A 24,743-nucleotide genomic window follows, 5' to 3' on the forward strand; every position below is an offset into this window, starting at 1 on the left:
TCAACAGAAAGGAGGCACAGATGTATATATCAAGTTTCAAGAACCAAGGACTATAAATGAAGACAAGAAATATTATTTATATATGGCTCATGTTGTAGCATCATCCTATGGACTCTAGAGTCAGTATTTGAGAACAAGACCGACGTTGCCTCCGAAATAACAGCTCATACAGGGGTGCTCCCTCTATAATATTCAGTAAATGGTATGACTCGACCTTGCTACAGGTTCCGGCTTCGGCTTCGTCCTTCATTAAGGTAGGTAGGTACACACGTTTAGGTTAAGCTCACTAGAGATTCATGACCCCCACTACGCTAATAACTTAAACTCCACTCAAGCTACCCCACCAGAGACGACTCACTTACATCGTCGTCGACAGTCAGTCATTCATTATACATAGAGCTCAGAGTGATTTGTTATTATTATAACAAAAGAGAGAATGGGACGGTAAGGCATTCCTCACTTACAAAGGAACAAAGGGATAATACGATCAGCCAAAAGCCTGCAGTGTATTTGACGATGCGAAGAAATCAACCCCTCCCAATGGGTTCTCATGGTGCGCCTTTGCCAAACCCGACACCATTTATGCTCAAAAACTCCAGAACCAAACCTTTCAGCTGATGTGTACACAGAAACAATCATCCCCAATCCTCTATCTTCCAGTCTTCCAGGCCCCCTTCGCTCAATTCGCCAAACTCAGCGCACTTCACTTCCCGCTTCTGCTTCTAGGCCATCATCATGTCGTCGTTCCATCGTCCCATCATGTCTGGCAATTAGGACACCCTCCTCTGGGAAACACTGACAACTGTATTAATATAAATCAACCAAGGGTATAATCGATATCCCAATCCCGGAACGCCAATCACCGTGTCAGGTAGACACCCATACACACACACGCGCGCGCGGGCCTTGCGGCCTTGCTTGAAGTCCTTCAAAGCTCATCAACAGTGAATTCTGCCCCTTCCAATAGGGCATGCTCCTGGTTGTCTGTGCCGGTGAACCCAAACTTGTCCATGGGGAAGTCTTCCTCGGGCGTCCTAATACCGATTCCGCTATCGTCGTGGACATCGCCCCCACTCATACCCATCGAGTTCTGGTTGGGTTTGTTGGCTGGGGGGAAGGGAGCGCGTTCCCCTTGGTTTTGTGATGAATTGTTCAGGTTGAATTCGTCACTACCGCCGCTGTATCGGGAGGGTTGCCGGCTCGTGTCTTTTGTTGCTTGGGGTGGTGTGGGCGTTGTCGACCATGTTGTCTGGCTCCTTTTTTGCTTCATAAATCCTCCCTCCTCCACCATAAAGCAGACCAGCTCATCTATCCATGTTTTGGTCACCCACCATGAACTGAAGCTCTTACCCTGGTTCATGGTGAGGTCTCGCATCACAGCAGTACCAATCCTCTCGACGCATAGCATGATGTCGCTGGCTGAGGCGTAAGGGAACCTGGTCGGTAGACTGTTGAGGAATGTTACCCAACGATCAAGCTGGTATGACTCGCCCTTTTCACCGGAAGCTTCGGCGCCACCGTCGACATCACTATCAGATGGCCGACCTTTGCGCGACAAAACATCTCCATATATAGTGAGACATTCCACCTCCCAAGGCACGTCTGTGGGATCAACGAGATCTCGAATCTCGTTAAGCAGAAGATTCACAACATCGTCCATACCCCGAGTAGGAACACATTCGGCAATCTTTCGAGGCCGGATTGTTGTGATCCAGTCGATATACATCTGATTACGCTGCTCACGGGATGAAAGGAAATTAGCAGCAGCGTGAGCTGTCAAGTTGACTCTCAGCGCGCGGTCGATGAGTCCAACAAAGAGTGCCGCGGGCCCCTCCTTAGCACGGATTACGTGCTGTGGCTGGCCTTGAAAAGACTCACGAATGTGCATCACGAGTCTATCCGATATGGACCTGAAAATATCCAAAACATACTTAGGAACAACCTGGAGTTTCAAACCAGATACGATGCTCATCATACGCTGGTAGAGGATGAAATCACACTCCTCAATCCAAGGAGCCAAGGCCGGGTTCCCAAACAGTTTCAACACAGGCATGGTGAGAGTCCCTTGGAAAGCACCATAAAGATGGAAGAAGGTCTTCTCTTTACAGAAACGGATACAATCGACTAGTGATGTGCAGTGGGCGCGATACAATGCGAATAGAGACTTGGCAGCGTCGGGGTCGGTGCCTTGAGGGAGGTAAGGCTCGAGGTTAGGAAGAATAAGAGGTTCCTCAGGGTCAACAGGCCCATCAGACTCGGGACGGAAGCCCAGTTCGAGCTGAGTCTTTGTTGTGCTAGAGCTGAGGTGGGCAATGTTGGCAATCTGTGGCTGGTTGTATATGCTACGTGACTGGAAGCCGGACTTTTGCGATACTGGGGCCGAGTTGGTCTCAGTGCTGCCAATTTGAGGGGACGGAAGGGCCCCTTGGCTCAAACTGATAGTCGTCTGCGAAGGAAGAGTGCTACTTCTGTTAGCAAGCACATACAAATTACGGTCAGGGATAAAGCTAACTTGAAGCTTTGAGTGAAGGCCGGAGGTTCTGGTAGAGCGCGGGTTGGCTGCACTGAAGGCTCCCTAACCTCGGCCTGGTCCTCCTTGAGTGTGAAGTTCACATAATGATATTTGGACTCTCCGCGAACACCGAGTCGCCGTGTCTTTAGACCGGGAAACAACACCCTAACAAGCTTCCCGAAGCTAGCGGGATTAAGTACGGTGATTCGTTCAGTAGCACATCTCGACGCGTAGTTGGCGTATACTCGTCCTCGAGGTACGGAACCCTTGCCCCTTTCACAGACGCCATGGATCCTATGGGGCGATTAGCATACCTGTTGCAAAATATGGTAAACATTTCACGACGTACCAGAGCATTGCAAAAACCTGTCGGGTTCGCTCTGAGTTTGGACCTCGTTCATTTCCATGAAGCTCGCTGGCCACGTCAGGGAGGCTGCGATGCTCGTTGGCTTTGAATAGAGCTCTCATTTCAATCTCGTTATTTGCACTCGATCTATTGGACGCGGGCTTTGGGGCTCCAATCATTCCAGCAAAGGAGTTCTCGTCGTTGTCGTCCCTCTCCATCATTTGGCTATCTCCCTCGGTGAAACTGGCATGGCTGTTATACTGCTCAGCGGGTAACGGGTGCCTTTGCATGGCATGTTTTTGTTGTTGATATTGCATCTGGTGACCCATTGGTGCACTCATTGAGGCGTCCATTGAGAAATCCTGGGTTGCTTGGAGTTGCTGAGCCATCATGATATCCTCTGCTGACATCTGAGGCGTGTTCATGTCCTTAACCTGAGCATGACCGTGGACGTGTGCATTTGGGTGTATTTGGCCATTTGGATGAACCTGTCCATGCTGGGCCGTCATCCATTGCGCGTTGTACATGTCTGAAGCGTCGGGAAAGGCAGGCTGCTCTAAGCTGTTGAGGGAAGCTGTTGAAGCACGGGATAACGGTCGTCGAGTCGATCTGACGGCGGCGCGGGTGGTTGGACCTTGAGCTTGATTCTGGTCTGTTATATCCACTGAATTGAACTTGTCAACAACCGGAGACTTTGTAGCTTGACATGAATAAAATGAGGGGATGTTATGCTTTAGCAGCGAAGTTAAAAGATTGTTATGTTGTGTTGTGTGTTTAGACTTTCCCACTGAGTAGCGCGTCCGTACTAGGTGCCTCAAGCAGGAGGAGATGAGGTTGTTTGGGTATGGGGTTGTCTGGGAAGAAAAACAAGGGAGAAAGTAAACCTACTGTTATGCTCCATACTTAATTGAGTGAGGTACGAGACGAGACTGGGCTGGACTGGGCTGAACCTGAACCGACCGGGACTTTGTGTTGACTTGGTTGACGGAAGAGAGGAATTTGTGGGCGGGCTAAACAACAAACATTGGCTGGGCTGGGGTGTTCGGATGCGCCGACGTCAATAACAATGAAACTCGAGTGAAAAAGGGACCTCAAGAGAGTCGCGAGAAGGGAAAAAAAGACCAGCGGAAGCTGAATAGAAAGAAACTCGTTTCAAAGATGCCGCGCAAGGAGCTACTCGGGTGCAATATGGCGCGGCGCTGAGGGTAACAATTTGACGTTCCTGGAGCTGTTGTTGTCCTTGTTTTGTCGTTGCGAGGTCAACGAGAAATGGATGGTCGGTGGTTCAGTTCAGTTAGGTAATCTTGCTCGCAGCCAGAGCGGGGGCGTTATCCACTTGTTCTATTGGCTTGTCTCACCCGGCTCTCATTGGAAGGGTATGGTAAATTAGCCGAAATTCCTGTTATGATGAGAAACGAGATTTGACTGGCTGCGAATCATTGCTTCTTTTACGATGCCCTCGATCTGTGTTTTGAGGCTTGAAACTGCTATACCATCCCCGGCCAAAGGTGCTCACCGCGAGAACTCGGATGCGTTCTCAGTTATGGAGGAGATCTCCGTTGCCCTTCACGGCCCATGATCGTCCACTGCAACGTGAATCTTCGTAGACAGAGACTGGTTCAACCTCCGTCCAGCTTCTTGGCAGAGATTCAGTTGTCCAGGGGAGATGTGAGATGCGAAGCACATGTTCTGCGTATGATATGGACACGAGATCACGATCAGTCACAATCCACCCCAAGGGAAGCAAACGAGACAGATAAATAGGCCTGGGCCCGGACAACCGTCGAGACATCTAGCTAACAAACGGCATAAAGACGGTGAGTATCAGACGATGAGCATCTTAGTGTTATTAAGAGTCCAGATGATTACTATACATATTCTTTCTTCTATCACGAACTTCTGCAAGCTCGCGGCAGTCCTCCCATACAAATATCACGACATTGTACTTCGTACCTTGTTTGCTTACATCTGCCACAATTCATTGTGTCTCGACCCTATAGCATAACAATTTATATGTTTGATATCCTAGGAACCACTTATGACGGACATATACATATATATGTTCATACTATCACTGCAGAATCCAATACTCCGAGATTTATGCAAGTTTCCTGCGTCCCGCTGTATGTAGCCTCCAAACCGTTGAGGTTTGCCCTCCCGAATGATGTAATTCTTTCATTTTTGCTGTAGGTACATGTGATAGTGTGCAACGGCGCTAGGGAACAAAGTACACTGCGTCATACCTGGAATCGTCCAATCTGACGTACGTTCGGATTGCTCTCTCTATCAGGAGATATGTATATGTGACCAAAAATTGAAAAAAGTCAACTGCAAAATACACAGTATTTATATGAATACAATCTGATACAGTTTTCATACTAATGAGTAAAATATTCATCACCTGCACAACATCACAAGCCTCAATCGTCTTGCTGATCAACTTAGCACTTCATCTCGCAAAAACCCCCGAACTTACAGGGTCACAAGCCACTGACACACAGTCACTCTCGGTCATTGTCACTGATTGTCTCCGCGTCAATTTTCTTCCTGCTTCCAAGATTCGCTAGGCCTTGTACCTCAGTGATTGGGTTCCATATCTTCCCCCCATCTCAGCTGCAGCTAGCGCCACGATAAAAGCTGCCCTCTTCCAGCCCATTCAACTCCTCTTACGTATTGGACGCTAAGTTAGCTATTTCAATACACCACACAACCAACCCCTCCAACACCTTTTTTTCAACTCTCTCACAGCATCACAACTTCTTTGACAAAACCACACTCACATAAAATCTGCCATAACCAACAATGTCCGCCCAAGATAAGGCTCAGCAGTACCTTGGTCAGCTCGACCGCGAGGTACGCATATCCCCTCACCCTGCGATTATAGCCGCCGCATTGCAGTCGAGCACAAATTGCGCAACGTTACCTTGCAAAATGCTGACACTGATGCCATCCGTATAGCTCTCCAAGTACCCCGCCCTCAACAACCTCGAGAAGCAGGCTGGTGTTCCCAAAGCCTATGCCGCCATCGGTGTCGGCGCTCTCTACTTCTTCCTCATTATCTTCAACCTCGGAGGCCAGCTTCTGACCAACCTCGCTGGTTTCGTCATCCCTGGCTACTACTCTCTTGGTGCCCTCTTCACTCACAACAAGGAGGATGATACTCAGTGGTTGACTGTACGTGGCCTTTTTCCTACCATCGGAGCTGATCCCGGGCTTTGCCGAGGCTTCCTACGATCACAAGCGGTCGCTAACTAGTTTTACAGTACTGGGTCGTATTCTCTCTTTTCACTGTGATTGAGAGCTTCGTCCAGGTCGTCTACTGGTTCCCCTTCTACTACGTCTTCAAGTTTATCTTCCTCCTCTGGCTCTCTCTCCCTGCCTTCCGGTAAGTTGCCATGCGGGTCTTGCTGCCCCGCTATCCGGAGGATTCGCTTCAAATACTGACAGAAACTGGTTAGGGGTGCTGAGCTCATCTTCCGATCTTTCCTGGCCCCTACCCTCGGCCGATACTTCCAGCAGACTGGCTCGACTGCCTCTGGCCTCCGCGCCAAGGCTGACGGCCTCGACAAGACCGAGTAAACGGTCTCCAAAGTTTAGCTTGATCGCCAAACTAACTCTTGCGAATTGTCGCATGCCCCGGATCAAGCAATCTCGGTATTAGAGGAACAGGAAATGGTTATTTATAGGAACTACTCAGCTTCAAAACCACGCTACGCAAATTGGAGGGAATGAGGAGGAGGACTGGCCAGGGTTAGGATTTACACCAGCTAGAGAAGCTGTATTGGACTGCTGGGTTGTTCAGGAAGACTCGTATCGTGTGGATGACTTTGTGTGATGAATGAATGCACTAGAAATATCTTGTTTTGCTTTGAGAGATGCTCTTTTTGGAGCTTCATGAGAACACGTATTGCTGGTATACCGTTTGCCTACCCCACATCTTTGGTTTTGCAATTAAATACCCATGGTAAGGTATCGGGTATTTCCCGCGTTCTATAAGCATTCAACTGCAACTGTCGCGTGCTCAGCTGTCTCAAAATATCAACATATATTGCTATGTCACTAATCGTTAACTTCTCACTGGTGGCCAAGCTCCAAGCTTGTTGGCCTGCGATCCAATCTTATCCGATCTGGCCTGACTTGACTTACACTTGACGTAGTGGTAAGTAGTGGCCACAGAACCCTTTTTTAGTGGCCCGAGCTTTGTACCCGTTCGCCCAGACCCAAAAAAAGATCCGAACCGATTCTATTGTTGAAGCTGAGTGTGCTTGTGGCTGTGCCGTTCCCGAATTAACCTTTGACTGCGCCTCACTTCCCCTTGCGACTCTCGATTCCTTGGCGCATCAACAAGTGGACGGCACATGCTTGTCAGCCTCAACGACTAAGTTAGCATCTTATCCTGCGCTGAACCGTTCAATTTGTTTCGTATTTTCCGTCTTTTCACCACGATAACTAATGCTCTCTATGATTCGGTCTTGGGAGAGCTCACGATGATAACTCGGCGTCAATAACAACCACATGCGAAGAAAACCGCACGTTCATTTGCTGATTGCGTGTCGATAAATCAAGCTCGAACTCAACGAAAAGGCAAAAGCCCCTGGAGGGAAAGGCCACCATCATGATACCCAATTCGCCCACGTCAAGACCGTCCACGTCGATAATTACTTATCTATCAGTTCTGGCATTGAGCTTGATGCTCTGCGCTCCTGGAAACACTGAAGCTACACTTTCATCACCCAACTCGGTCTTCGACTTTGAAACACTTATCGAACGAAGCGATACATCGGAATTGATATACGAACCAGAGTTTGCGGCATTTGATCGCAGTATTGTTGGCCGTGCCCCGCCAGAACAACCGTTATTAACGAACAATGGCCCCGATAGTAGACCGATAATTCCTGGAGGGACTGTTTGTTACATTGTGGATAAGAAGACGTTGTTCGGGAAGGACAAGAGGGACGATGATCATAAAACAACCGGGGAGACCGCGCATCAGAACACTCGTCGAGCAGAGACAAAGACTGTCTATGTGTCTGCCAATACTTGTTCCAGGCCAACTCTAAAGACTAAAGACAAGAGCGGGAATACAGAACTGGCACCGCAGCTCAGTCTTTATACTTCAACAACAAACAAGATCAAGTGCCCAACGGCAGGCAATTACAACAAGTCAAATCCTAATACCGCCAGGATACCATTCGACGAGGGCGCAGTTATGCTAACTATGAATGCTACCGACGACATATACATCAGCGTTGTGGCTCCGAATATATCAAAGGCCGATGGAGAATACAAATACCAAATCGCCATTTCTTTCGACGAGTACTACCACAATTACGATGCCAAAAATGGTACTGCTCAACTACTGTTGATGGACTTTGACTCAACATCAGCCCTCCTTTTCACCAGCGATTTGACCCAGGACTCGGACGAGACTCAGCAGATCATGAAGAGGCCGCCACCATATCAGATATTTATCGGGGACGACAAATTAAGATCCATCGATGGCCTGCGACACTCAACCTGTGGCCTCGCGGACCACGCGGAAATTTGGGCCAACGATAAGAAGACTGGGCGAAACAACGATCTCGTTACGACTGGCCTCACGACACGAGGACAAGGAGGATTGCCCAAGCAGCAATTCCTGGTTGCAGGGCTCAACCACAGTACCACATACTCGGGAATCCTCGTCAAGATGCCGGATAGTGATAGCAAACGAGATACCAAGTCTGGGCGTACCATAGGCGGTGGAGGCACTGTCTACAAGGCCACCACGTTTGAAACCTCGTCCAGTAAGATCAATTATGCTTCAAGTTGCTTGAATACTAGCTAACCTATCATCAGGCACAAACTGTAAGATGGTTACAAATCTGGACTTCTGCAACGAGACACAATATGCAGTGCCTGGCAATGACAAAAAGTTCAATAATACTGCTCTGGCCAAGCATTACGATGATTATGCCAGAAAGATGTACGCCAATTTCGAAAGAGTCATGATGCAAGTACCCTGCGAAGCACCCCCTGAGTCTCGCTACTCGCTAGCACGAGATTGCGATGAGTGTCGTGAAGCCTACAAGCGCTGGCTCTGCACCGTCACGATACCTCGCTGCGAGGATGTTATGGGCGGCAGCAGATATAGCGTTGTTCGCGATGCTTTTCAAGCCTTTCCCAATGGAACAACGCTTCCTGATAATTTCCGCAAGGGTCTCAAAGCCGCAGCAAATAACTCCTCGCGTAACGCCTGGATCGACGAAACCGTCAAGCCTGGTCCGTACAAGGAGTTGCTACCCTGCGAGGACGTCTGCTACGAAGTTGTTCAAGCATGTCCCGCCGCGATAGGCTTCACCTGTCCACAACCTGGATTCCCAAGTTTTAGTGTGAGCTACGGACGGCGGAATCCGGATATTTCGAGTATAACATGTAACTATCCCGGCGAGCCAAGGACGAGGGTTAGTGCAAGTGTAACTATTCGACCAAGCGCTTTTGCGCTCAGTGCTGTATCATTGATGGTCTGGTTGATACTATAAGAGGTGTATTTCTCGTTTTCTTTTTTGGGTATGCTGGGCGTTTGTTGTTAGAGGGACCTCTGCGGAGATGCATCTGAGATTAAATCTAGCGATAGTCTGAATTTCATGTCAAAGTTAAGATGCTCATACGTTTATACAGGTAAGGCTATTTTGAATAAACATCAGTGATTAGGTATCAGTATTCTACACAGAACAACTAAAGACAATGGGTTGTTTTGAACCCCCATAATCTCATTTAAACGCTTCAAGCCTTATTTGCCTTTGCAGCAGCATCATAATCCTTGATAGTTGTCTCAAGTTTCTCTATCGTTGCTATTCATTCACTCGTTAGCCCTCATATCTTCTCATATTCTGTCTTGCTACCAACCTTCTCGCTCCGCACGGATCTCATCTGTTTCAAGTTTCACCCAAGTCCAGTAAGCCAATTGGTACGTAAAGACAGCAATGAGAAGTGTCTTTGCGATAGGTCGAGTGAACGTGCGATAGAATTGAGACTGCCAGATTGTCAACATAAGTCTTACGAATACTTTTGCAAACATACCACTGGGCTTGGTGGCTTGTTCGCATATGTTCTTCTAGAAACTCCTATAATTTTTGGGCTTCTAGACGAAACCGTAGGTCGTAGCCTCGTTAAAGTTGTTGAAATCATTGTGTTGGTAATTCGTTGAAGAGTTCACAGACGCAAAGCAGCATAATATCGATAAAGCTTCAAGCTGCACCAGCCACATGTGGCAGTGAAGTGGGGGCGGGGCCGATGGGGGAAAGAGACGGTCTTCACTCTAGGTAGGTATCTAGGCTCCCCTGTCACCTTCCCTTGTCTGTCTTTAAGGGGAAAGGAACACATGTCCCCAAAATTGTTAGTAGCCCATTTAAACTTCCATTCCCTCACGGGCCCTTGAAATCTGTCCCTTAATACGATCTTAGTACTTTAACGCGACGAAGACCATTGACAATATTTGAAACCGTTCAACACTCAATTCTTCTCTACATTTCTTTCCAGACTTTTTATCCAGACTCTCAAGTCAGACATAATGGTACGCCACAGCCAGGACCCTCCAACAGAATCCAGTGTCGATCTCATGATGGAGCTAACATGATACTTCCTTGTAGGCGCAAACTCCCCAGCAGCGACGACGCAACGAGGCCTTTGCCAAGGGCAATGAAGCCAAGATGGGCAAGTCGGAGGGTCAGATTAAGAAGCGTGTCGAGAAGGTTCAGAAGTCTCCCATCTCCCTCTTCTGGCTCTGTACGTATACAAGAACCCCGATGGTTACAGGAGCTGCATTTTGCTAACACTTTGCCACTACAGCTATCCTTGGGTTCGTAATCTTTGGTGGCCTCGTCTTCGAGGGTATCTCCCGATTCTTCGGTTAAGCTTCCATCAATTGAAGTTTTCTATACTATAACAACACAAACAACAAACAACAAACAACAATACCCCGACCAGACCTCGCTCTCAGCGATGGTACTACAATTTTTTCTTGGCATCTGGGAGAGTAAGGGTCTATGAATCATTTAAAAGCTATGGACAAGCACGGGACACCAGTCCACCGTCCAGAGGAGCTGAAGGGGGGAAAGGACACATATAATTGTATTTCGCCATGGGAGAACCTGTATTGAATTCGCAGGAACTTTGACCTCAGGAGAATAGGCGCAATCTGGAATCAACATACATTAACTTCTTCTCGAACAACAGAACAAGAGGGTTTATTTCTTTGCTTTTTGTCTACCTGACGCCATGCCGCGAACCGTGAATTTAAATAACAACCCTTTCTTTGTATGAGGAGAGCTTCTGCCAAGCCGGCAGCTTCAAATGCGAATACCAGCACGAAACATATACTGTGCGTCAAACAACTATGCACCAAGACCACGACGCTTGCTGCCACCATCGTTCTTCATCTTCATACCAGCCTCGAACTGCTTCTGGATGTCGGCCTCAGCCTTGGTAGAGTCGGATGCGCCCTTGGTGTTATGGGAGGCGGCGACGCTAGCACCAGCCTTCTTTCCACCCAAAAGTCGGAGGAACTTGGCCTGTCGAGCAGAGCCTCCCTCAAGATCATCGACTTGCCATTGTTCAGCCTGAGCTGCAGACTCGGGCTCCTTTTCCTTCTTGTCCTTGGTCTCAGCTAGCTTCCTCTTCTTTTCGGCCTTCTTGGCTTTCTTGTCAGATGCCTTGGGCTCCTCGACCTCAGCCTCAGATTCGACAGCCTCTTCCTCTTCCTTCTTAGGCTCAACGAGTCTTACTTTCTTTCCCTTCTTGCTCTTCTTGTCCTTCTTAGATTCCTTGGGCTCTTCCTCTGCCTCGGGGGAGATATCGGCGGCGGAAACATGGCTTCGTTCGGAAGTGGCATTGCTCAGTCGGCGGTGCTTCATCACGATCTCATCGGCTGGGATGTTCGTAGGAACTTCGGTTGGCTGCTTGGTCACGGGAGCACCTCCCTCATCCTCAGATGAGCTATCGGAACCAGAATCTGAACTCTCGGAATCAGAAGAAGTATCGTCGTCCTGCTCAGACTTGGACTCGTTGGCGGTTTTCTGGCGAGGGGAATCAGTGTGTAAATAAACAATTATAGGATGGGTGGACTTACCTCAGCATCAAGAAGTGCTTGGTACTGGGCAGCAGCTTTCTTGGCCTCGGCCAACAACAAGTTTGCCTTTTCTTGGAGCTTTTCGGCACGAGCCTTTAGCTTTTCCTTGCGCTTGGAAGCATTGACGGTTTTCTTCGCCACGGTCTTTGACTTTCGAGGCTTGCCGCCAACGACCTCCTTCGGATCAGCACTGACGGCACCGGCGGCCTTGACGGCTCGCTTCTCTGCTTTGGCGGAACGCTTCTTCTTGCGCTGCTCAAGCTTGGTTGACTTGTCTTGCTTGCGCTTCAGGTTCTTGTCTGCATGTCGCAAACGTTAGATGAGCTTCATAGACTAGGATAAGGGACCGAAGAAAGTGGTAGCTATCTATGACTTACCCTTTTTGGACTTCACCTCAGGGTTGAGAGCAACACCGCCAGTTGTGGACAACGACATGATGACCGTCCTGGATTGACAAAAAAAAAAAACTGGGTACAGAGTTGGAAGTAGAAGGACAACTAGGAACTTCGATAAGCTCGTTGCCGTTTGCCAAAAATCAGTAAGAAAATCAATCTCTTAGTGTTCAAGGTTGAGTGGTGAATGGCGCAAAGAAGAATCGACGATAGCTTCATGAAATGCGCACCAGCACTGGGCAGAATCACCACTTTTTCTGCCGGGCGGTGAGAAAAAGTTGACAGGGGACCAAGCGTTGAACTTGGGTGGGGCAGGAACTGTTTGTGCACGCACATGGAAGCAGGGGCACTGCGTTCCGTGCTTTCCATTCCACTACTTACCCAGGGTGGATGAAGAATTGCCTAAACGGGCAATCGCCGGTTCACACGCCAGCTTGTGCCACTAAGTATCTTCTTATTCATTGCAAGCTGTTCAGCATTGGATAAATAAGGGCTTCGTTATTGTTCAGAAGTGGTTTGATCTATGAGATGAAGAGTCAATCGAAATATTGTGTTGGTAGGGTTAAGTTCTAGCCTTGAGAAAATATTTAGCAAGCCTTGTCCTGTATTACACTTGTCGCATGCATATTGCATTACATTATCCTCCAATATCTCTGGAACGACAAGACCTTAATTTGAGAAATTGATACCCAAAAGCATGACTTATACGTTAAAGCCAAGATAAAAATGATATCATGGCCTCTCCAGAGATCATTATTGACCCTCCGTCTTGACATTAAGCGGGCACGTAACTACAACTCTCTTATCGAATACAACTACTGAGCGAGCACAGCTATGCTACATGTTCCTCCTTCCCACACCTAATGCTAAAAACATTCGAGACGAGAAAATGAAAATTGCATATTGTAAGTCTAGAGAACATTCTATAGAACGGGAGATATCTGAGGAATTGGTTGACGGTTACCATACGATACACGCCGGAAACATTCGACACTGCTTATTTTGCAGCAAAGGCGAGGCTATATGGTTCAAGTCCCAACTTAAACGATTTGGAGTATACAAGAAAATGCCAGTCGACACTATGCTTTAAGGTTATAGTGTTGGCTGGCAATAAACATGGGAGATCATGTCCGTATCAGGCCACATCTTGCAAGATGGGGCATGGCTGGAACAAGGCATACTTCAGTTCTCAGGGGTTGTTGTATGCCTGAATTCGTATAGCGCTATACATGTTGGAGGCCACATTCTCGTACATAGGACTACAGCACATGGACATACGATTAGACCTCAAAATGTGATATGAAGTAGCCCTTCATTGGTCAGCACAACTCATATTCCCCCATATACCTACCACTGTCAGCTTATCCAACTCTCAAAACTAATCATCGAGTAATTTATCGTGCAAACAAATTGGATCAAATGTTGTCTTATTATGCAAAGTCATCCCCTTGCCGCCATCTTTAACGCCAACCAGTAGCAGAGTAGAGGAGTGCCCTAGGTATGGTAAAACATGATCTATGAATAGAAAGAGAGATCTTCTTTTCTCTCGTAATTAGTCCTTCATCCCTTGCCTTGCCTCGCCTGACCGCTTTGAATCATCCCGTCCCAAATCTCAGCCGCATCCAAGAATAGCAATCCAGCCCAAGAAGACCAACTCCATGTGAGCGAGCGGGGTAATACCAAAACAAAAACTCCAGAAGAGGGTGTGTGATAAGTTGTACAATGGCATTAATCGTGATAAGTCCGTTAAATTCCTTCTATTCCCAAGTTCGAAAACCACTGTATCGATATGAGTCGAGGAAACCAAGAGAACAGGGGTTGATCTTACAATAGCTTCTTCGCAGCTCATTGACCAGCATTTGGGTCGTATAGATAAGAATCATCGTAATACATCTCGTCTGCTCCACTGCTTTCACCATAACTTGCTTGTGCCCATTGCGCGCCGTATGAGGGTGAAGCACTGTATGTTGCTGTAGCAAAGCTATCGTCTGCGCTGTGTGTTCCCCTTCTACTGCTGCTGTGTCGACTCTCGGCCTCCTGACTACGGCCAACAAAGTGGCCGATGTTCATGCTGCCCCAAGGAAGCCCTGAAGGGTCTGAATAGGAGTTGAAGTCGTTTGCAGAGGGAATGCGGTAGCTGTTGCCAGCATACTCCTGGTTTCGAGAATCTCTCTCGGCTCTCTCCTTGTTCTCTCGAGCCTTTTCTCCTGGTTTATTGTGTTAGCTACATGCTTGCTTTTCAGAATTCTTGCTACTTACTGAACTTGCGTTGAGCAATACGATTCTGAATTCTTCGTCTCTCTTCAGGATCTGTGATATCTGACCAATCGACATCATCGACTGAACTTGACTTTGTCTTTTTTGAGGAATGTGAAGATGAGCTGCCCTTATGGGAGCTGTGAGAGCTATGTTTTGAGCTTCCGCCCATTTTGCTCTTTTCAGAAGAGTGAGAATCTGATTTGGAAGAAGATGCCTTCTTCTTGTCTTTATGACCTGAGGATTGCGACCTTGTTTGACGTGTTGGTGCAAGTTTTGAAGGAGATTTGGAGCGTTTGCCGCTTGATCTCTCCTTTTCGTCAGTTTCTTGGTCAGGGGAAGCACTTTGAATGCGAATTTCTGGAGTTTGTAATTCCGATGGCGACTGATTCGGCAAGGACATCTACTCTCAGAGAGTCATCAAATTGGAGGCCTTGAAAAGATGGTATTGAGTTTGTTGACACAATAGGGGGGAACCATCTAAGTTGTAGGACTTTTATGCTGAGGCTCGGATGACAGAGTTGTAGCGTAGCAATGACAACTGAAACAAACTACACCCTTGTACTAGAAGTCTGAGATTGATAACTAGGCAGACAGAATAGGGATGTCCTGAAGTTGGTTAGAGTTTAATTGTATTAGGATATGGTATGAACGAAACTCGAAAACGAGGGACGAAGCCACATACATGTAAGGCAACGACTTTTAAACCCTGGGCCATGATAGGTAGTACACTAGTACCTGAAGGACCCATGCGACAGCGGGATGATTGAATCGGCCAGGACCGGGGTATCTTGGCCAGTGAGTGAGTGAGTGACTGTATCAAAGATGGAGGGAGGGTAGAGGTTCAACGGCGGAGCCGGGTAGGGCAGAATTGACGTATGGAGATTACGAGGAGGGCACGAGGCGGATGCGTCAGGAAGAGGGTTTTCGGGAAATTAAGCAATTGGAGGTGACTCTTTACTGCAGAGGCATTCGAGTCAAAAACCGAATCCTGATAGGCGTTGCTCGCCATTCGCTTCGACTAAGAAGGATTCGCATCAGCCATGATATCCATAAGTGACCCATGCCTTAGTTACAGGGGGCGGAGAGAACAGGCAAAGAACTAAAACGGTACAGACTGGATTTAAAAAAAAAGCACTAAACAACCTTGTTAAGGTACACCACCAGATGCGTGGAATGGCGTGTAAGACGAAGCCCAAGTTCAAGGGTGTGCGTCAACACGGCAGCCTCTTTTCAAGCGATATCAGATCCGAAATCATTTCTTGTTCATGACTGAGGCCTCTCCAGGTCGCGTGGTGCACCAACATACGTATTCTCACAGATATTCAAGGGAGAGACCGTACGTAAGGTACATGCAGGCTATCTTGGACCCATGACGGCGAAGGAGTCATACTCTGGAAACCTTGTAATCACCGACTTACAAACGTCCCCCCCATGGGGCTAATCTCAAAGTAATACATACATAGCTACATACATACCTTAGGCTACTACACTTCAGGTCGAGTACTGTACAGTAACACGTATGTGCCCACGTACAGTGACGACGTCACAGCTGAGAGATCGAAATACCTACTCTTTAAAGATAGGGTTGAGTTTCGTGTAATTAAAGGAATGTACCTGTTGCACGCGTCTCCTCTGTAAGCCCCCTGCAAACGTGCATTCGCAACAAGCCACGCTAATCATTATTTGCTTGCCATGGATGGTTCGAAACAGTGTAAGTTGGAGAAAGCCAATGGAACACTACCTAACTTGTGTGAAAAGCCGCGTTGCTAAGCCACCCGTCGCCCTGAACCTGAGAAGGGAAGGGGAGCAAAAATGGGAATGCGAGATATACGACGGACGGGGAGTAGGGCCTTGGGGCCACGAGGTAATGAAAAATAGTGGGACGTGCTAGAACGGGCCTTGTAAGGCAGATGTATCATGTACCTGTTCTTTGACGATAATCCGTAATACCCAACGTCTTCAACCAAGTCTACAGGGAGATATAGGCATTTAATCGGATTTTCTAGGGAACAGAAAAGGCTCATCACGGATAATCTAGTCACAAGATACACTCTGCGATTCCGACCCGACATCCCCGGATCTTGCGTGCCGGATAATCATGGACAGGGATCTAGAGGAGTCATCGCCATTGCAACAACGGATATCTTAGCTGGAGCCAAATTTCAGTTGGAACGGGCCCGAGAACTTGGACACGTTTTAGCTGAGGTCATTTTACTGCACTGACCCAGCATGTATCTCAGTGACACATACCACACCGTATGTTATGCTTGAGCGTTATGTATGTTTTAAGTTCCCTCCCGTCTTAACTACCAGGATCCTTTTGCCAAAGAGGGCTGCCTTGCGTAGTAAAGTTGTTGCCTCAAGGCTTCCACATCATGGCCTGTCTTGGACGTACGTACGTCTATACATGGATGCGATATGAGGACACGTTGTGATATCATCACGATCAAGTTGGCCCATCAGCCCTATAAACACGCACTCGCACAACATCCCTCAATGGGATCGTGGAGGGTCAATCCGTGCATCGCCGAACCAAGCAGTCGGTGAGAATAGGGATGAGATGAGTAAAGTAAAGGTATGCTACCTATTCTTGTCTCGAGACCACAAAATAATCGTAACGAGGTCAAGGTGGCTACGAGAAAACCCTCACGCTAGGTACATATATGTCTCTCAAAGGGCGCGCGTGATCTCTGAAGCCCAAGTTGATCTGCTGTCGCTAGGAAATTCCAGGAACCTCAAACTTCATGATTATCAATCACAAGCCTCAGCTCGTCAGGGCTGCACTGTATCCGCGATACCGGATGATCGACGCTATACATACAGTATCCCATGCTTGGAGGCTGGAGCCCAGAACAACCTTAGCAGAAGCCAATTTTAGGCAGCCTCTGCAATGTTACATCTCCCTGTGAAATTTAATGCCCCGGAGGTGGTTACGAACCCGTTCCCATTCGTCATAATTAGCTCTTGGCTGTCCATAAAGAATATGCCAAACAAAAGGTCCGTTGATCAAGCGGCGGTAGCTGAAACTCTAACACCGACAGTTGGGGGCCACCCTCTGACGATTCATTTGCTGATCAATTAGGCGAATGCGAGATATTCGCCAATCTGCACGGACGTTGGTGAATCATCGTGAATTTCTTCATAGCAAGGACCAAGTTACGAACAATGAATGAACATTGATCGAAGAATTATGAGAGTGCTTCTTGGCATGCAATTGTATGAGACAAGGCTGTCATCAATGTATAAGTCACAATCAGAAAAACCTCGCCCAGTTAAGGATACGATATGAAAACAGTTCTGTATCAATGCACATACAGCCACCTCCGTTTCTTAGTCATGTGCGGAGAAGGCATTTTCTATTTCTGTTTCCTGTCACATCGTGAAAGTGGCTGCATCTACACCACCATCTTCAGATCAACAAACATGAAGCCAGTCAACTAGTGAGAGAACAACCATGTGAATGCCCACCATACATATGCCGTTATGTATTCAACATTAGTCGGAAGTGAGGGTATCCGATATGCAGTTATAATTAACCCACTTCTCAATGCTTGTTGATACTGCACTTGGGAGGCATCAAGTGCAAGACACGGGTAGGGTACCCAGCTTCACTACCTCAATAATATTAGTCAATCGAAGAAGAAGCTTAAAATAAAGAATCAGCATGATCCCCGCACAGCATGCTTCTTTTGTCAGGTGAATCACATAACAGGCGGTGCAGGGGATGAGGTTTGTATCAACGGGCGGTGCAGCATCAACACCGTTCATAATATGTTCAAATATAGAATTACGCACCTAAAGACATTCAGTCATTGTAAATTATGCCATGTGAACGTTTAGGTGGTGATAAGAGGGCACGGTACAGTTGCATTAGTTTAGCATAGCCTACTGTTCTTTGGGGGTTTGACAATAAGACTTCCACGAGTTGATGGCCCACTACAGGAATTCAAAGGAGACTTCAATTGACGTTGAAATAAGCTCCAGATTTACCGAAAATAAGATCCGGGATTTACGTCAAGAATAGCTTCTCTTTCTGCCTGCCAAGAGGTAAAAAATACACCAGGCAATAAGGCGTTGGTACTGATACAATGCCTCAGGATGATAACTCCCATAATCGCTGACATAATGTTCACACAGCCTCTACAAACGAACATGGCAAACCGATGTACAGATAGGCACCACGAAACAGACTTGATAATAGACCACCAAGCCTCTTTTGCACACCAAAAGATATCCGAGGAACAGCACTTGAGTGAATCATGCTTTTGCTCAGCCATCCATAAACCCCAGTCATATCTGCTAAAACTACAGTTGTAAATGTACATGTCGTGTCTTTGTCTTTTACACAACTATTACATATTGGCCAGCATCTCGGCCTCACGCTCAGCTCTTCGCTCCGCTGACCTCTTCTTGAATCGTACCTCGGCCCTTCTGCGCTCACCACCGTCGAGCTTGCGACCCTGGCGGTCCTCCCACATTCCTTCCGTAACCTTCACAATAGCTCCTGACGTTCCAGAGATGGGTTGGGCAAAAGGTCCAGCAATCGTCTCATGACCAACGACTCGATATCCGTTTGGTCGGAGCAGATATGAGCCAGTGTCTTTTCCACCCGCAGATTTCTTAATAGCCTTTCGAGGGGTCTTTTTATCAGGCGTAAAATCGTGGGGTACATTGACAACCCATTTCGTATCGCTGAGGGCCGAAGGAGGCGGTGTTGCGACCTTCAAGAGCGCCTGTCCATCCTTGACATATTCAAAGTCTCCGCCAGGGCCCAGAGAGCCCTTTCTATATCGTTGCATCCAATGCAAAAGGTACCTCCGGGTTCGGGGTGGTTCGATACCCAATTCCTTGAGTTCTGGCGAGGTGAGGGAGAAGAGGGCGTTCCATGAGGGGAACTTGTTGGCGTACTTGTTGAGGCCACGGCCGATCAGGGTGAGGAAGGTCGGCACATCGGGAACGAATGGTCGAGGCTTGGGGATCGGGTGCGCAGGCCGTGTCTTGTGAAGTTGTCGGATCTGTCCTGTCCTCGAAAAGGTGTTGCCGCTCTGCAGAAGCAGGCCAAATGTTGACCTGAGTCGTTCGCCCTTCATTTTCCTAGAAACTTGTATTAGAAAATATAGTTGAGAGCGTCCATTTCTATTATAAACTTACGCTGCTCGATGGGTCGAATGACACAAGTTCAGCCGCTACCTCAATCAACGAAGTCTCACAAGCTGAACGTTGATCTCGAAATTTGACGATGGGTCTTCGTTATGTCAGCAAGACTGCTTTTGTGGCTGATGCTCCTCCCAGCTGTGGCGCTGATCCCTGCTTATCCTATGGTGCTCCACTTATATCCGACCAGGCTGATATCCCACCTCAAATGCCTACATGCTCCTCCTACCTTCTTCCCTCCTACATACTCGATTTCATGCTGAGCCATCTATAATATTTCGTGACCTCAAGTTTGGGGCATCTCCATCTACCAACCATCAGTGGTAAATGATAAAAAACATATAACATCAACCATGGCCCGCTACAAGGCCCGCTCCCGGCGTTCTACTGCCGAAGCGGTTCACTTACACGTTGGACTTGATGGTGAGTTAACCTTCGGGATTTTTATTCACTCGCGCTCACACCTTTGACTTCAGATTTGGTGCCAACATCATTCGTTGAAGGGCTTATCAGTCTCATGATTTCTGAAAATGAAACTTCAGATCAACCATCATCGTCCCATGAGAATGGGCCACCTACGAAGCGTCGCAAGACGGACTCTTCATTAGCCTTGGATGCTATACCTATCGCAAAGAAAGAATTAACTATTTCTCGCCCTTGCATGGGGCCCCCTTCAAAAAGTCAATCAGTCGTTTGTAAGAGCGTTGATCGCTACTTGAGCATTTATTTTATGGACAATCGACTTCGCATGAAGTCGCGGAAGGATTGCCTATCGGAACCGTTGGATGTTACTGTCAGGCTACGACGAGCGGAAGAAGATGACCAGATGAAGATTTGTTCGTTGGATAGCACCTCCAAGCGAGCGTCACAGCCGAATGCGCTATGGAGCACATTCGACCTGGAACTTGAGTGGCAAGGAAGGCAGGTTAAGATGACTTTCTGTCAAAACTTCTACTGGAATGAATCTCCATCGCCGCACTCTCAATACAGATCGTCCTCAGATCGTGGAAGCAGTCAGCGATTCATTAACTTGCTACTACGCGGCTCGATCTCAACATGCACACCTTATAGAATTTCAACATGGTCTCCCATGGACTTTTACGAGGCGGCTTTTGTGCCCCAAAAGGACGAGAAAACACCTGAAACTATTGAAGTCGATGCTTTGGAATCGAGATTATTTCCATACCAGAAGCGCACACTACAGTGGTTACTGCGACGTGAAGGAGTGCAGTGGTCAGCAGATATGCGACGCATCGTCCCACACGTACCTGAGAATCAGGATAGCGTGTATGACTTCAAGAAACTGACGGATGTGGCCGGGAATGAGTACTACTTGAGCGAACTATTCCATGCGGTGACAAGAGATATTTCGCTATTCCAACAAGCTGAGGCTTCCATCAAGGGCGGAATTCTGGCAGAAGAGATGGGTCTTGGTAAGACATTGGAAGTTCTTGGCTTGATCTTGCTTCACCAGCGATCTCGACCCCTGATTCAGAGTGAATATGAGTCCCAGGCCAAGCTGACGCCGAGTGGCGCCACGCTCATTGTGACACCCCCATCGTTAAAAGATCAATGGGCATCCGAAATCGCTCGTCATGCACCGGGCTTAAGTGTCAAAGTTTATGAGGGTCGGAAAAGGATATCGGAAGCGGACGAGCAAAAGGTCACAGATGAACTTGCTGGCCACGATATTATTCTCACAACATACTCTGTACTGTCCTCTGAGCTTCACTTCGCGACAGCACCCCCAGAGCGTTCACGGCGGCACGCACGAGTTTATGATCGGCCCAAGTCCCCCCTCGTGCAAATCTCGTGGTGGAGAATATGCCTTGACGAAGCTCAGATGATCGAAAGTGGTTATAGCCAGGCCGCGAAAGTGGCTCGTATTCTTCCTCGAATAAATGCGTGGGGTATCACTGGAACTCCGGTGAAGAATGACGTTGAGGATCTTCAGGGCTTGCTCCTTTTCCTCCAGTACGAGCCCTATTGTTCTGTGAATCAAATATGGCAAGATCTGATCCGTCATCACAAATCTGTCTTCCAGCGCCTATTCAACAGAATCGCTATTCGACACACAAAATCAATGGTTAGAGATGAGTTGGTTCTACCATCCCAAAAACGCTTTGTCATCAGTATGCCCTTTACTGCCGTTGAGGAACAGCACTACCAGTCCCTTTACCGAGAAATGGCGGAAGCGTGTGGGCTCAGCCTCGAGGGAGCGCCAATTGTGGATGACTGGAAGCCTGAGGATCACGAAGAAGACATGAGAACTTGGCTGGTTCGACTCAGGCAGACTGCGCTGCATCCTGAAGTTGCAGGTTATAACCGCCGAGCTCTCGGCAACAGCAAAAATCGGCCAATGAGGACCGTTGACGAGGTTTTAGATGCGATGCTAGAACAAAGCGAGAGCGCGATTCGATCAGATGAGAGAGCCTATCTATCCAGTAAACTGACACGAGGTCAACTATACGAAAACAGCCCCCGAGTAAAGGAGGCACTGGAAATATGGTTATCAGTACGAGACGAAGCTCGAAAACTTGTTTCCAAAGCCCGTGATGAGCTCAAGTCTTTGGCTGTGTCAAAAATTAGACCCACCAGTCACGAGGACTCTGACATCGATGATGATTCTGAAGTTGAGGAGAAAGGTCAACTGTTTGAAGGTCGAAGACGGCTTCGTGGAGCATTAGAGATGTACCACAGGGCCGTCTTCTTTTGCGCGAATGCATACTTCCAGATCCGCGAAAATCCAGAAATGACTGAGCCCGAATCCGAGGAATTTTCACGTATTAAGAAGTTGGAAGACCAGCACTATGAGGAAGCAAAGGCTATTCGAAGGGAAATTCTACAAGAGCCTCACCACAAAGCAAGCCGTCTTATGGCGAAGGTGGCACAGAAAGCATCCGAACAATCCTTTGTTGAGATTCCGGAGCTCACAGTTAATGAGGAACGAGGTATCGAGAGCAGTCGCATTGTCGACGATCTAGAAGCATTGTACAACGAACTGAACGACCAAGCAAATGTTATTGATGAATGGAGGGAACACCTAATCGGGCTGGTTCTGAAGCCTTTGATTGATGAGGAAGACGATGCCGAAACAACTGGAGATGAATACGGCGAGTCAGCCAAAATTCAAGATGAGCTCATGGTTTATGTTCAAGCTCTTCGAGCTATCATTGCTGATCGACAGGATGCTTTGACTGGACAGACTAACGAACTGATCAAGCACGAAACACAAACGTCGCTGAGACTCGCAGCCAACGAAGAAGGGCCTGCTCCCGAAAAGCTTATTGAGCTTCTTGCACTACGAGATCAAATTAAGCCACGATCAACCTCGATGCGGAAAGCTATCAGCGAGTTTCGAGGCTTAACATCAAAGCTGGCAAGGGATACCACACGAAGCGTCCTAGAAGGTAGAATTGCAGATCGACAACTCAAAGCAACGCAATCAATTTTGAACACACAGAGCAAACTTACTACTGCTCTCGAGGCCGAGGTCGACAAGTTCAAGAACATCATGAACCTCCGCCTGGAGTATTATCGCCAACTGCAAGTAGTCTCTGACAGTGTCCTTCCTTACGAGGAACCTGCCACTGAAGAACTCATGACGAGGATGAAGATGACTGAGGAAAATATGCGGCAAAGGCTGTCTGCAGCAGAAGCTAAACATAGATACCGTGAGTTATATAGCCCTTATTATTTGTCCACAAATTAACTTTCCAGTCCTTCACCTCAAGGAAGCAGGAAACAAGTCGAACGAGCCGCGAATGTGCGTCATCTGTCAGACCAATTTCACTATTGGCGTTCTCACGGTCTGCGGGCATCAATTTTGCAAGGAGTGCATGATGTTGTGGTTTAAAGCTCACCACAATTGCCCAGTGTGTAAGAGAAAGTTGAAGTCATCCAACTTGCACGATATTACTATCAACCCTCAGCAACTCAAAGTGCATAGCGATGACCCAAACCAATCTCAAGATGGCACGGAGAATAGCTCTGAGCAAAAACAAACCGATTCGCCAAAGAAAACTGGGATCTACTCCGAATTCAACTCAGACAAGCTGGCTGAGATACAGAAAATCGAGCTGGACGGGCCTTCATTCACCACGAAAGTCGATACGCTTGTGAAACATTTGATGTGGCTACGAGAGTCTGACCCCGGCGCAAAGTCAATTGTGTTTTCGCAATACAAAGGATTTCTGGGGATTTTGCGTAACGCGTTTTCAAGATTTAGGATCGGCTATGCCTCTATTGACGACCCTGATGGCATCAAACGGTTTAAGGAGAACGCGTCCGTCGAGTGTTTTCTTCTTCATGCCAGGGCGCATTCCAGTGGCCTGAATCTTGTCAATGCAAGCCATGTCTTTCTCTGTGAACCTCTCCTCAACACTGCGCTCGAGCTTCAGGCAATTGCACGTGTTGACCGGATTGGTCAAATGCACGAAACAACTGTATGGCTCTACCTTGTGTCAGGGACAGTTGAGGAGTCGATTTACAATCTTTCGGTCCAGCGGCGAATGGAGCATATGGGACGTGTCAATAAGGGCAAGTCAAAGGAGTCGACACCCGAACTTCTCGACGCGAATATTGAGGCAGCCAACACTCTGGAATTTGAGCAAGCATCACTGTCACGGTTGATGAGTAAGGATAAATCGGCTGGTGAGAACGTTGAAGAGAACGATTTATGGGAATGTTTGTTTGGGCATGTTGCTCGCAAAGACACTGGGCCCGAAAAGGATATCAGACTTCAGGAAAAGGCTGTCATGGGCTACTTAGCAGCAGAGGCAGCCGAAGAGAGAATGGACAGGAACGATTAGATACCATGATCATGATATGGAGTAATGGGTTTGGCGCATGGGTTAGCATTCACGACAAGTCCCTATATGCGGCGCAAGGATTGGCAACTATGGTATCTCATTTGTGGTTTAGATCAGGGTTTCATCATGAATGCAACGTCAATGCCAAGGATAAAGTGCA

The 24,743-nt window shown here is 47.7% G+C and overlaps 9 protein-coding genes across 9 annotated transcripts; 4 read left to right on the forward strand and 5 right to left on the reverse strand.

The window, feature by feature from the left end:
* Positions 1 to 928: 928 nt before the first annotated feature.
* On the reverse strand, positions 929 to 3,385 carry FPRO_04257 (uncharacterized protein; the record flags this gene model as incomplete). The annotated part of the gene is made up of 3 exons (XM_031229747.1): positions 929 to 2,462; positions 2,513 to 2,806; positions 2,862 to 3,385. The coding sequence occupies 3 exons, from the start codon at positions 3,383 to 3,385 to the stop codon at positions 929 to 931; spliced, it is 2,352 nt and encodes a 783-aa protein (XP_031079953.1).
* A 2,275-nt stretch (positions 3,386 to 5,660) lies between these two features.
* Positions 5,661 to 6,437, forward strand: FPRO_04258 (uncharacterized protein; the record flags this gene model as incomplete). The annotated part of the gene is made up of 4 exons (XM_031229748.1): positions 5,661 to 5,711; positions 5,817 to 6,032; positions 6,122 to 6,243; positions 6,317 to 6,437. The coding sequence occupies 4 exons, from the start codon at positions 5,661 to 5,663 to the stop codon at positions 6,435 to 6,437; spliced, it is 510 nt and encodes a 169-aa protein (XP_031079954.1).
* A 1,036-nt stretch (positions 6,438 to 7,473) lies between these two features.
* Positions 7,474 to 9,379, forward strand: FPRO_04259 (uncharacterized protein; the record flags this gene model as incomplete). Its single annotated transcript, XM_031229749.1, has 2 exons — positions 7,474 to 8,644; positions 8,697 to 9,379. The coding sequence occupies 2 exons, from the start codon at positions 7,474 to 7,476 to the stop codon at positions 9,377 to 9,379; spliced, it is 1,854 nt and encodes a 617-aa protein (XP_031079955.1).
* A 244-nt stretch (positions 9,380 to 9,623) lies between these two features.
* Positions 9,624 to 10,028, reverse strand: FPRO_04260 (uncharacterized protein; the record flags this gene model as incomplete). The annotated part of the gene is made up of 3 exons (XM_031229751.1): positions 9,624 to 9,691; positions 9,747 to 9,873; positions 9,921 to 10,028. 3 exons carry the CDS (start codon positions 10,026 to 10,028, stop codon positions 9,624 to 9,626), a joined length of 303 nt encoding a protein of 100 aa, XP_031079956.1.
* A 382-nt stretch (positions 10,029 to 10,410) lies between these two features.
* On the forward strand, positions 10,411 to 10,753 carry FPRO_04261 (uncharacterized protein; the record flags this gene model as incomplete). Its single annotated transcript, XM_031229752.1, has 3 exons — positions 10,411 to 10,413; positions 10,490 to 10,625; positions 10,689 to 10,753. The coding sequence occupies 3 exons, from the start codon at positions 10,411 to 10,413 to the stop codon at positions 10,751 to 10,753; spliced, it is 204 nt and encodes a 67-aa protein (XP_031079957.1).
* A 480-nt stretch (positions 10,754 to 11,233) lies between these two features.
* FPRO_04262 (uncharacterized protein) lies at positions 11,234 to 12,402 on the reverse strand (the record flags this gene model as incomplete). The annotated part of the gene is made up of 3 exons (XM_031229753.1): positions 11,234 to 11,914; positions 11,968 to 12,266; positions 12,345 to 12,402. 3 exons carry the CDS (start codon positions 12,400 to 12,402, stop codon positions 11,234 to 11,236), a joined length of 1,038 nt encoding a protein of 345 aa, XP_031079958.1.
* A 1,802-nt stretch (positions 12,403 to 14,204) lies between these two features.
* FPRO_04263 (uncharacterized protein) lies at positions 14,205 to 15,018 on the reverse strand (the record flags this gene model as incomplete). The annotated part of the gene is made up of 2 exons (XM_031229754.1): positions 14,205 to 14,566; positions 14,619 to 15,018. The coding sequence occupies 2 exons, from the start codon at positions 15,016 to 15,018 to the stop codon at positions 14,205 to 14,207; spliced, it is 762 nt and encodes a 253-aa protein (XP_031079959.1).
* Positions 15,019 to 18,970: 3,952 nt separating this feature from the next.
* Positions 18,971 to 19,708, reverse strand: FPRO_04264 (uncharacterized protein; the record flags this gene model as incomplete). Its single annotated transcript, XM_031229755.1, has 1 exon — positions 18,971 to 19,708. The coding sequence occupies one exon, from the start codon at positions 19,706 to 19,708 to the stop codon at positions 18,971 to 18,973; it is 738 nt and encodes a 245-aa protein (XP_031079960.1).
* A 417-nt stretch (positions 19,709 to 20,125) lies between these two features.
* Positions 20,126 to 24,583, forward strand: FPRO_04265 (uncharacterized protein; the record flags this gene model as incomplete). The annotated part of the gene is made up of 3 exons (XM_031229756.1): positions 20,126 to 20,195; positions 20,249 to 23,446; positions 23,493 to 24,583. The coding sequence occupies 3 exons, from the start codon at positions 20,126 to 20,128 to the stop codon at positions 24,581 to 24,583; spliced, it is 4,359 nt and encodes a 1,452-aa protein (XP_031079961.1).
* Positions 24,584 to 24,743: the final 160 nt, after the last annotated feature.

The sequence above is a fragment of the Fusarium proliferatum genome (assembly GCF_900067095.1).
Source record: "Fusarium proliferatum ET1 genome assembly, contig: FPRO_scaffold004, whole genome shotgun sequence".
Taxonomy (NCBI): domain Eukaryota; kingdom Fungi; phylum Ascomycota; class Sordariomycetes; order Hypocreales; family Nectriaceae; genus Fusarium; species Fusarium proliferatum.